This window comes from Garra rufa, chromosome 11 (genome assembly GCF_049309525.1).
Source record: "Garra rufa chromosome 11, GarRuf1.0, whole genome shotgun sequence".
NCBI classification, from domain to species: domain Eukaryota; kingdom Metazoa; phylum Chordata; class Actinopteri; order Cypriniformes; family Cyprinidae; genus Garra; species Garra rufa.
The window spans coordinates 40,599,983-40,612,643 of NC_133371.1; the positions used below are offsets into that span (position 1 = coordinate 40,599,983).

Below are 12,661 nucleotides of genomic sequence, written 5' to 3' on the forward strand. Positions count from 1 at the left end.
TCACCAATAAATATTTTTTATTTATTTTATATTTTTATGTCTAAACAATCTTGTGTTGACCTACCATAAGAAGTGTTTGAGTTACTAAATCCATCATCAAACATAGGCAGATAAACAAACACACAAACAAAAAAACACTGCACAATATGGATTTTTTTTTTTGCAGATTTTACTTTTTTTTTTTTTTTTTTTACATTTAGTTCCGGGGCTCTTTGTTTCCCCAGTTCTGCCCCGGATAAACTGAACCAAGCAATGCAGAAACCAAAGTTTCACAAAAAAATACACTTCTTCACTTTTACATTTGTAGCATTATTCAGTAGTGTGTTAAAGAGTTTTCTTGGTTCACTTTTAGTATCACATGCATTGGTTTTTTTGGGGAGGGTTGGTTCTTTTCTTTGTAGGATTTGTGGAAGACTTGAGGCGTCAGGTGAGTTAATGTTGTCTTCATAGCACTAATGTGCTGGCCTCTGCGCATCTGGACACCAGTGCAAATCAAAGATGGAGACTCATGCAAATGAGTTCCCCTCTGAATAACGCTGGGCCACATGACCCGCCCGTGGGAGCAAGGATTTACATGGCCTCCGCCTCCTTCATGATGCTAGAACAAACAACAAAAGCATTCAGCTACAGGAAGTGCAGATGGTGTCAAATATCAATTATATAACTGTATAATAACTTGCTATGCAACAATATAACTAAATAACACATTTGAATGCAATCATTGGTTAAACACTGTAAGGTTTATGTTTAGTTCCCTGTCTTTTACAATTGCTCAAAAAAAGACTAAAAAAACATCTGATATACTCACACATTAGTGCTACAAGACCAGTCAAGTTTCCACAGCGTCTCCCACAGAGGAAACACCATAAAACCTGTTAAGATTATTCAGTTTCTAGGTTACACAGTGACAAAACACCAAAATAAAAATGTATTTATCATTTAATTGCGATGACTGAAATTGGCTGAATACACTTTTATAATAAAGTAATAACAATTATGGGAAATTTTCTTGATATCTAGTTGTCTTACCTTGTTGATCTGGCAGCAGAAGGCTTTGGTCATGGAAAGGAAAGATCGGTGTGTCTCTCTGTAATTTATACTGATACACTATTCCCGCCCTCAACTGATCTGTGAACAGCTGTAGTCCATTTTCATAAGTTTCATTTTCTCAGTAAGTTTCTGGCCCATCCCTTGACAGAAATACTTTGTTGTTGTTTCACGGTGAATGACACTGCATTTTTGTTTCAGCATTTTAAACATCCACTAAAATGAATCTCATCTTTGTTTAGACAACACATATGTTGCTTTGCATCCATTTACATTTTCAATACACAGTTATGGATGGAAATACTCTCCTTTACACCAAATCCCCAAAAGAAGTTTACATCTTACCTTCAGTAACTTTACCATAGGGTTCCATTTGTTAACATTAATCAATAAAAATTAACAATTAAGACAATTTTTAGGTTTTGCCAAAAAACATTAGGTAAATGAGGTAGATATTAAGTTAAGAAATATTGTGTAAATTTCCTACCATAAATGTATCAAAACTACATTTTTGATTAGTAATATGCATTGCTAAGAACTTCATTTGGACAACTTTAAAGGCGATTTTCTCAATATTTAGATTTTTTGGCACCCTTAGATTCCAGATTTTCAGATAGTTGTATCTGTAAGATACAATATATTAGATACAATCTATATATTACCCAGCTTTAAGATGATGTATAAATCTCAGTTTCAAAAAATTGACCCTTAAGACTGGGTATGTGGTCCAGAGTCACAATTTAGCTTTTTCTTTCTCCACTGAGATCAGCAGGGTTTGGTTTTGTTTACTTTGGCCACAGAATGAGGCAGTTACGTTTCGATTCTGCTCTTGGTTTCTGTTTCTCAAACCTCATTATGCTAAATTGTGGGCAAGGTCGTTAGAAGGATGATGTCCATGAATGTAAAAGATAAAAATATCATTGACATGTTTAAAAACTCAGATTAGATGAATAAGTTTGTAATGACATGAGTCTGATAATGATGAGAATCTCTTTGACCCCTTGTTATTCTTTAAAAAGAATTTCATAACTTGAATAAAATCAAACACAGACATTATTTCAGTTTCGGGTTTTTCTATTTTTATTGATTTTTTTGGAAAGAGTTGCGCTCAGCCTTCATAAAAGAAAAAGAAACTGGTTGTTTTTTTACAGCAGGCCATCCCCACAGCCTACTAACCAAGCAACAGACAACCAGAAGCCGACCAAAGGAAAAAAGGGTGGGGGGGGGTGTTAAGGGTAAGTCGGCTTCAGTGTTTTTGTTTGTGCGGTTGCTTCTAGTTTCTGGTGCTTCGTCAGCGGGCCATAGACCTGGCGCTGTACACTGCAGGTCCGCTGGACCCCGGCCAGAGATCCAGTGTTGCCAGAGAATGCACTAAAACAGGGCAGCGGACCCGAGTGCAGAATCCCTTGGCAGTTCTACTCCTCTTCTCCTCAAAATCTAAACATGAAATGATCACATTATTATATCAGAACTCTGAACTTCAAAGATGTAGGACTGATACCAGAAAGAAAAAAAAGAATTCAGTGTGAGGGCTACTTACAAAATAATAAACGCAAGCATTGGCACAAAGCCAAAGAGATCCTTAGGCAGCGTGACGTCTCAACTCGTTTGCAGTCATCTAGTGGCAGCTAAGATTGAAAGGAGATGGATTAATATCATTGATTATTAGTACCTACCAGTTATATGAAAGCAAGTCACAAAAGACAGAAGATAGAGAAGACTGCGCACATAATCACAGGAATGCAGGAAGTGTTTTTCGAACTCTTTTCAGACTTTTTTGAGATCTTTTTTTGTCAGCAAACAGAAACTTTTTAATGGATTGTACATTTTATTTGACAAACAGGCAGATGTTTTATTCATAGAGTTACACAAACACAACTTCCTTATTGTGAAGCTAGTCAAGAGATTGCATAAAGACGCATTATGAAAACAATTATTAAATTATTATTGCTGAAAGTTTTAAAAAGCAACAAATATGATCACTTACCAGACTGTACACTAGATCACAGCATACAAGCGGACCATCTCCACTCCGTCTCAGACAAGAGAGTCTGCAGGATAGAAAGGACCGATCTCTGCTTCCTCTTTGTTTAAATACTCCACAACACTTTCTTAATAAACTCCTCCCTCTCCCTCATCAGTTTTGGTTTCTCAGTAAGACACTTACGTTTACTTTTCCCCCCAGGCTAATTTTTCAATCAACTAACTGAAACCAAGCCCACAGAAACTAAACAGGGGATCCTCAATTTGTGTACATACATAAAGATGATGAAGAAAATGCAGTTTTTCCTGAGTTGCACCTGACTCTGAAAGGATCTCAAGTCTGCCTCCTCCCTATGAAACTGAATAAACAAATAACAAAACCTGTGATGTGGCCATCTCCACACCCAAATCGAATTCTTACTGATAAAAGATAAACACGCAATAGGGCAGTTCTTGTTATATCAGTGATGTTTACAACTGTAGTTGAGATAACTGTGACAAGTAACTTTATGTTCTGCTTGGTTTCCCAGTACGTTTATCACATACATACATTTTTTAGTCAAAAGTTTACAGAAGAATCTGCTAAATGTTATTTTACCAAAATAAGAGGGATCATATTTTTATTTTTGATTCATTACTGATCTGAATAAGATATTTCACATAAAATACATTTACATATAGTCCATTATGTATTATATCCAGTTCACAAAAATGACCAAAAGTTTACATTCACTTGATTCTTAATACTGGGTTGTTACCTGAATGATCCACAGCTGTTTTTGTCTTTTGTTTGTTTAGTGATAGTCATTCATGAGTTCCTTGTTTGACCTGAACAGTTAAACTGCCTGCTGTTCTTCAGAAAAATCCTTCAGGTTCCACAAATTCTGTGGTTTTTCTGCATTTTTGTGTATTCAAACCATTTCCAACAATGACTGTAAGATTATAAGATCCATCTTTTCACACTGAAGACAACTGAGGGACTCATATGCAACTTTTACAGAAGGTTTAAACGCTCACCGATGCTCCAGAAGAAAATACAATGCATTAAGAGCCAGAGGGTGAAAGCTTAAATAAGTAAATATCACTTATTTTGTCTTTTGGGAAACATGTAAGTATCTTCTGTATAGCTTCTGAAGAGCAGTACTAAATGAAAGGAAAAAAAAAAAGATATTTAGGCAAATTAAGAAAAGTTGTACACATTTTTATTCTGTTCAAAAGTTTTCACCCTCCGCTCTTAATGTTTCTGATCTCAGAATCATACAGTCATTGCTGGAAAGGGTTAAAATGCACAAAAGTGCTGAAAAACCACAGAATTTGGGGACCTGAAGGATTTTTCTGAAGGTCAGTGGGCAGTTTAACTGTTCATGACAAACAAGGGACTCATGAACAACTATCACTAAACAAAAACACACAGCTGTGGATCATTCAGGTAAGAACAGTATTAAGAATCAAGTGTATGTAAACTCTTGAATGGGATCATTTTTATAAATTCAACTATTATTTTCTCTTGTGGACTATATGTAAATGTCTTTTATGTGAAATATCTTATTCAGGTCAGTACTAAATAAACAATAACATGAATTTTGTATAATCCCTCTTGTTTTGGTAAAATAATTAACATTTTGCAGATTCTGCAAGTTGTGTGTAAACTTTTGACTTCAATTGTACATTACAGGTACTTGAGTTATTTATGACTTGTACTCTGCCCATCCCTCTCCATAAAGCATGCATTGTATTCTTAATTCCTTTAGCAATTCACTAAAACAAAAAATGAAGAAGAGTGCTAAAAGACTTTCATATAAGTTCTAGTGAGCTTCGCTTGCTATAGTGATGTAATGACTCACATAACTGTATTAGCTCGTGTAATTAGAATAAGTTTCTGATGTAATTGGGTCAAAGATGTTAGGATGTCCACGTCAAAAGAAATTTAAGGATTTTATGTCAATAGAAAGCACATTAAAATGTATGTAAAGGGTCTACTTTTAAGTTTTCAAATAAGTTTTTGGTGAATAAAATATCAGAATTTGGTTAAAATAATGTTACATTGTCATTCAGTGTAACACAATATTTATGTAAAAAAAATCTGACTTGTACATATTAAAATACATCAAAGAATAATGGGCCATGTTACATTTTATTCTGTTTTAAATAAGTAAAAAATTCTTACTGACAAATGGGCAAAACCTAATATAGTGGCAATTTTGGTCAAAATCTAGAATTACAGCTAATTAGTATTTGGGGTGAAAGTAATTTGTCTTTTAATATGTCATTAATTGATTTTTGTTGTAAATATGCCTGACAAGATTGTTAGTGAATGACATTTTAGTGGGTGCTGTCTGTAAATTAGGGAAAATTTATTTATTTTTGTTCAGAAAAACAAAAATGCAATTTAATTAAACAGAACACTTTTTAATATTCTTTTGGAAAAACAACAATTTAAAGCAGTATTACACGTATTGTTTTTACGCTTAAACCCTTTTTCATCTCAATCTGTTACAGGGTTCTTACAGGTTTTATGAACACAAATTTCATACCCGTTTAAAACCAAACTATAAAAAAATGCTCTTTAGCAATATCTGATTTTCAGTGCAAATGCATAAAGATTCATAAATCAACAATTTACTCAAGATGCAAAATGACATAAATCTTGTAATATGAAAAGCTGATTCAAACAAGACCAAATATCTACCAACGGGCTCAGAAAAAAAAAAAAAAAAACTTAATTCAAAGGGTAAACAAGTTTTCATACTCAACTGACAGGTATTTGTTCTTTTTGAGCATCTCAACTAATTTAATTTTGTTTAGTTTCTTCATCTCTTCACCTTGCATCTCAAGTAAATGCATCTTGATATAAGGATGTTTAGCTATTTGTAATGGAAAGCAGTTTTGATTATTTTAGTTACACTGTTGAGTCTACATAATTTGTCTGCAGTTGTTGATTCTAGGTGCCATCTGCTGGATTGATGCATTAGTGCAGTTTGGATTAAATAGAACTGAGACATTTTCTGCCAACAAATATAAACATGAAAAATGCCATATGACTATAATTTCTTTTTTACATATATAAATGATTTTTGCTCTCAAAAAGTGGGATATATGCATATAAAGTCTGCATATAAGGAGCAAAACAGATTCATCAATTCAACACAATGATAAGTTCACGATTATGTTTTATTCTAAAACAATATGATACATATAGTACACAAACAAATTTGTCATGATAATAGGGTAAAATAGATTGTATCTGTTACACATCAGTTTAGGAAAGGAAACCATTTCAACCAGACACGGAATTCTTCAATACATTAAACCTGCATTTAGCAGTCAGATTCAGACACAAATAATGATAAGCTCAAGAAACACGCCTGAGCCAAACATTTCACATGGCATGACAAACATAAAACACATAAGTTTCAACTTTAAATTAGAATGGAACGAACTTCATTGCATCGTTGTGGCTAAAGAACATCGTGTTCCCTTTGACTCTGACCTAGAGTAAAACCATTGTTTTGGGCCACTCAAACATTTGCCAAAAACAATGGACAGTGGGAAAATAAAACCTAACCTAATAAAAAAAAAAGTTCACCTTTTCATGCCATTCATGCCATGTGCAGTTGATGAGGGGAATTTCAACCAAGATCCAGAAGTAAACTCTAGAAGACTCATGCAGACAAGAATAATGTTTAGAAGGACCACAGGACTCCACGCCACTACAGCGGATAATGCAATGTAACAAACTTTACAGCATTGCATATCTATAAGGATCGATGAAACAGGCATGGCTTTGATTCGCCAAACGACTCCACATGTAAAGTCCAGTTCTAAAATATCACTAACCCCAGAGATTCTCCAGTGAGCTTGACAACGAATTCTTACATAAACGATGCAGATCAGACTAAAGCAAAACCAATAACCCTGCTCACTAAACAGGGACTCCAGTGTTTTTGGTTTTGCATGAGGACTTTCTGAGAAACGGAAAAGGCCATAGCAAAGGAAGGTCCTTCAAAACATTTCTCCTCTTGCAAAATAACAAAAAAGTTGTTTTTGTTCATTTTAAAACATGAAAAGAAAGTGATAAACTTGGGCAAAGAAATATATTGTAGAAAAAGAAAGCTAAGACAGGCGCAGAGCGTTTGATGGTTTCTCCCCAGTTTCCAGCTGCGTCACACACTTAAAAATTCTAAGAGGAGTCTCTAGCCTTTCCATTGGTTCATACGCACCATCTCACCCCTTAACAGGCCCACTAGCGTTTGGAGAGCTCATTGGATAACCAGTCCAGTCCTTCATAGAGTCCAGTGCCCTGTGTAGCGCAGGTCGCTTGGACATACCACTGCAAGAAGCCCAGACAGAGACAATCAATCAAAAATCATTAAAAGCAGCTGTCACAGCCCACACTCAATTCACAAAGTATGTTAGAAAAAAGGCATAATGCTATCATGGAAACAATAATTTAAGGTGCAATAGCTAAAAGGTACATCTTTGTATCATGTTTACCCTCTTAAATTTGAAAAAAAAAAATTTTTTTTAAAAAAGGTCAGATTAACAGACCAAGATAATGCAATAAAAGCAATAGAAGCAGCGGTTAAATTACAGTTGAGCTCAAAAGTTTACATACACCTTGCAGAATCTGCAAAATTTTAATTGTTTTACCAATATTATAAGGATCATACAAAAATGCATGTTATTTTTTATTTAGTACTGACCTGAGTAAGACATTTCACATAAAAGATGTTTACATATAGTCCTCAAGAGAAAATAATAGATGTATAAAAATGACCCTGTTCAAAAGTTTACATACACTTGATTCTTAATACTGTGTTGTTACCTGAATGATCCACAGATGTGTGTTTTTAGTGATAGTTGTTCATGAGTCCCTTGTTTGTCCTGAACAGTTAAACTGCCTGCTGTTCTTCAGAAAAATTCTTCAGGTCCAAGAAATTCTGTGGTTTTTCAGCATTTTTGTCTGTTTGAACCCTTTCCAACAATGACTGTATGATTTTGAGATCCATCTTTTCACACTGAGGACAACTGAGGGACTCATATGCAACTATAACACAAGGTTCAAACACTCACTGATGCTTCAATGATTTCAGAACAGAAAGTAGATGCATACATTTTTCTTGTTTTGCCTAAATATCCAATTTTTTTCATTTAGTACTACCTTTCAGAAGCTACAAAAGATACTTATGTGTTTCCCAGAAGACAAATAAGTTAAATTTACCCTGATATTCAAATTTAAAAGTTTTCAGCCCTGGCTCTAAATGCATCATGTTCCCTTCTGAAGCATCAGTGAGCAATTGAACCTTCTGTAATAGTTGCATATGAGTCCCTCAGTTGTCCTCAGTGTGAAAAAATGGATTTTAAAATCATACAGTCATTGTTGGAAAGGGTTAAAATACACAAAAATGAATTTGTGGGACTTGAAGGATTTTTCTAAAGAACAGCAGACAGTTTAACTGTTCAGGACAAACAAGGGACTCATAAACAATGATCACTAAACAAAATAACACAGCTGTGGATCATTGAGGCAACAACACAGTATTAAGAATCAAGTGTATGTAAACTTCAGGGTCATTTTTTATAAATTTAACTGTTATTTTGAAATATGTAAACGTCTTTATGTGAAGTATCTTATTCAGGTCAGTACTAAATAAAAAAAAATAACATTTTGCATGATACCACTTATTTTGGTAAAATAAATAATGTTTTGCAGATTGTGTATGTAAACTTTTGATCTCAAATGTACATTTTAAAATGTATCCAAATAGAAAACAGTTATTTTAGATTGTAAATATTACAATATTACCATTTTAACTGTATTTTGATCAAATAAATACAGCCTTGGTGAACATAAGAGACTTATGTCTTAGAGAGTAAGTAGTGCACACTAGTGTTACCGTTCTACTGCGTAGACTCTGCAGCCCAAGTTTGTCTGTGAGTTCACTGACAGCCATGGCGTTAGGCAGATCCTGTTTGTTTGCGAAAACCAGCAGAACGGCGTCCCTCAGTTCGTCTTCCTGCAACTGCACATACGCACAGGAAAAGACACAGATGAGGCAACTCAACCACATTTAGCAAACACAACACTTCCATAAATGTCCTGATTCACTGCACTTGGTTGCCATTTAAGATCACAATGATATATGCTACCATTTTAGAAAGCTCCTCTGCAGATTCTGCCACTCTCTCTCTGTCATTGCTGTCCACCACAAAGATCAGTCCCTGAAGACAAAGGTAGACCCAAAAAGAGCAATGAGTCTCTGCACATCTATAATAAGTAAGTTTGCATATGTTTTTTGTATGAATGTACATCAAGATCTTACCTGTGTGTTCTGAAAATAGTGTCTCCAGAGAGGACGAATCTTATCCTGACCGCCGACATCCCACACGGTGAAGCAGATGTTCTTGTATTCAACAGTCTCTACGTTAAAACCTGTCCAAAAGAAATACAGCGACATATAGTGCATTTAGTGAAATAGTTCTGCTTTTTTATTAAACACTGAGTGAATGTTGTGGTGTAAGACAGGACAATCAGGCAATCACTGACACCACATGTATGATGACATCCAAGTGGACGTTGAGATATCATAAAGTACCACAAATTCATAAAAATTCCCTGAATGACTCAGAACGCAACACAAGACAATGACCGCAATCTACCCATGAGAACCGCTTTGAGATCATAGTCATATCAAAAAATAGTCCGGTCCTCTTACCTATGGTTGGAATGGTGGTCACAATTTCTCCTAGTTTGAGTTTGTACAGTATTGTGGTTTTGCCGGCAGCATCCAGACCAACTGTAAAACAGCACAGATTCATTGATTAGAATATGGTTTCTAAATATGGAAGACAAAAACGACAGTTACTAAAAACTCAACGAAGAGCTCATGTCCTTAAATGGCCTTAATATTTCAAATAATTTTCTTTCATTCAATTGAAAATATTGAACATTATACAATTACACGACCAGTAAGATTTTTAAGGTTTTTTTAAAGAAGTCTCTTCTGCTCACCAAGTTTGCATTTATTTTATCCAAAGTGCAGCAAAAACAGTAACATTTTGAAATATTTTTACTATTTAAAATAACTGTTTTCTATTTGAATATATTTTAAAATGTAATTTATTCCTGTGATTTCAAAGCTGAATTTTTAGCATTATTACTCCAGTCACATGATCCTTCAAAAACATTCTAATATTCTGATTTGCTGCTCAAAAACATTGATTATTATTAATATTATGTTAAAAACTGCTGAGTAGAATTTTTTTTAGGTTTCTTTGATGACTAAAAAATTCAGAAGAACAGCATTTATCTGAAATAGAACTTTTCTGTAACATTATAAATGACTTTATTACTTTTGATCAATTTAAAGCATACTTGCTAAACAAAACTATTAATTTCTATAATTCCTATCGAATTAAAAATAATTCTATAAAAGATTTTGAGTGGTATAATGTTACAAAAGATTTTAATTTCAGATAAGGATCATGTGACACTGAAGACTGGAGTATTAATGCTAAAAATTCAGCTTTGAAATCACCGGAATAAATTACATTTTAAAATATATTCAAATAGAAAACCGTTATTTTAAATAGTATAAATATATTTTAAGATTTTACTGTTTTTGCTGTACTTTGGATCAATTAAATGCAACCTTGGCAAGCCAATGAGAGTTCTTTAAAAAAAACATTAAAAATCTTACTGTTCAAAAAAGCATACAAAAATAAAACAGAAAAAAGAACATTACAGAAAACAACTACAAAAAAAAAATAAAAATAAATCAGAAGTAGTATAAAAAGTGAGTTTTATGAACTCTTACTCAAGTCGTTTGTAATACTATGTTAATAATACAGTTTTACTTCAACAAAAGCACACAGTTGCATTTATAAATGTTTGTTAAAAAAATTATATATATATATATATATATATATATATATATATAAACATACACACACACATACATACATACATATACACACATATATATAACATATGTGTATGTGTGTGTGTGTGTGTGTGTGTGTGTGTGTGTGTTTAATTACATTTAAGAATATTTTTTTTTATCCTTTTAAAAACATTTAGTGAAGACAAAAAGTACATTTTCCCATAAAAGTGATTACTTTTCATTGATACTTTTCCATATCAAACACTACAATATGAGTAGGACGCTAAAATAAACGCAAGGTGGTTTAATGACAATTACTACAGAATTTAGACAGTATACTAAAACATTATTACATACTATATAAATTATACTACGGTCATTGGCTAATCTGTTCCTGCTCATAAACTGACAGTACACTTTAATTATTTACCAAATGCATTTATTCAAAGCTTGTGGTATCTTATCGCAAGACAATTTAGCAGGTAAATAAATACCGACTTGACTCAGTCTCTACATGGTAAAGAAAAGCACACTTTAATATAAAGCAGAGCAATCAGCTATAGTTTAGTATTTTATCTGTTATATTCCGGAGAATGACAGAATTGCGAAAGTTGGCTAACGCCGCTAGCTTAGCTAGCATGAGACTCAACACTCACCCATGAGAATTCTCATCTGTTTCTTTCCAAACAGCCTGCTAAAGAGCGATGATATGGTCAGACCCATGATGAAGGACACAAATCACCTAAAACTAAGGGATTAATCCTAATGTGTAAAGTTTTTTCGGTGTGATGCTCGTCGGGTGTCAGGAAGCCCGGTCGGCTCTGCGCTTGCGTAATGCCACGTCACGGCCGCCGTGGAAGAAATGACGCCACGCCACTTCCGATGAGTTTTTCCATAATTACAGATTTTAGAAAAGAAGTAAAACAGCGCATAATAGTTCAAAAAGGTTCATATACTGTTGAAATGAACAAATAATAATAATAATACAATTATTATTGATATTATTATTTATTATTATTATCAGTACGTGCTTGTAATACAGTACTATAACGTTACGCTGTTTTACTTCAAGTCTGTCAGTCGAAGGAGAACGTGCTTTGGCTTTTTGACAGCCTTCATTATTCTATTGCTATGATTTCTTCAAATATAAATGTCCTAGTGGTGCCAGAATAATTATTTAATTTACAGAAATCTCGTTGGAACCCATCCAGACGGTTTTAAATGATGCATAACATTAGTCTACTGCAATAAATGCAATATCAGCAGTTTGTGAAATGTACTATTGATTCTTAAAGGTTGAGCTAAAGGCCAGTGCCAAAATGTATGTTCTAATGTTTATTAAAAATGTACAATGTCATTTACATTGTAAATCTGTGAAACACCTGTCTTACCAAAGACTATAGAATACCCTTAAAGGGACTTTGGTCTTACTTACTGGATAAATATGATCGGCAGGTTTGTTTACATAGTGAAATGGGAATAATGCAGGTTGGGAATCAATGTTAAAATCCAGAAGGCCTGATAACCTGATAACTTGAAGAGTACACAAAGTTGGGCATTTTATTTCACAAAATGCCAGGTAATAGCAGCTAATTTTTAATTTACACAAAAAAGGTAAAAAAAAAAAAAAAACAGTAAAAAAAACATGCACATGAAACAATAAAAAGCAGATGAAATTTGTGTCATATCACCTCTAGTGTGTATTGTAGCTGTAAGTAAACCTTAAATCATTTTTTTATAAATATTTA

At 33.6% G+C, this 12,661-nt stretch overlaps 1 protein-coding gene and 2 long non-coding RNA genes across 3 annotated transcripts; all 3 read right to left on the reverse strand.

Annotated features, from left to right (window-relative positions):
- LOC141346062 (uncharacterized) lies at positions 1-1,123 on the reverse strand. The gene is made up of 3 exons (XR_012357133.1): positions 1,030-1,123; positions 809-872; positions 1-598 (listed from the first exon to the last, which is right to left on the reverse strand). It is a non-coding gene; the product is annotated as an uncharacterized lncRNA (long non-coding RNA).
- A 977-nt stretch (positions 1,124-2,100) lies between these two features.
- LOC141346074 (uncharacterized) lies at positions 2,101-3,192 on the reverse strand. Its single transcript, XR_012357136.1, has 3 exons — positions 3,035-3,192; positions 2,588-2,675; positions 2,101-2,484 (listed from the first exon to the last, which is right to left on the reverse strand). It is a non-coding gene; the product is annotated as an uncharacterized lncRNA (long non-coding RNA).
- A 2,991-nt stretch (positions 3,193-6,183) lies between these two features.
- On the reverse strand, positions 6,184-11,754 carry LOC141345462 (ADP-ribosylation factor 4). The gene is made up of 6 exons (XM_073850314.1): positions 11,570-11,754; positions 9,747-9,827; positions 9,354-9,463; positions 9,181-9,252; positions 8,928-9,053; positions 6,184-7,360 (listed from the first exon to the last, which is right to left on the reverse strand). The coding sequence occupies exons 1-6, from the start codon at positions 11,634-11,636 to the stop codon at positions 7,274-7,276; spliced, it is 543 nt and encodes a 180-aa protein (XP_073706415.1). The 5' UTR covers positions 11,637-11,754; the 3' UTR covers positions 6,184-7,273.
- Between the last annotated feature and the right edge of the window lie 907 nt (positions 11,755-12,661).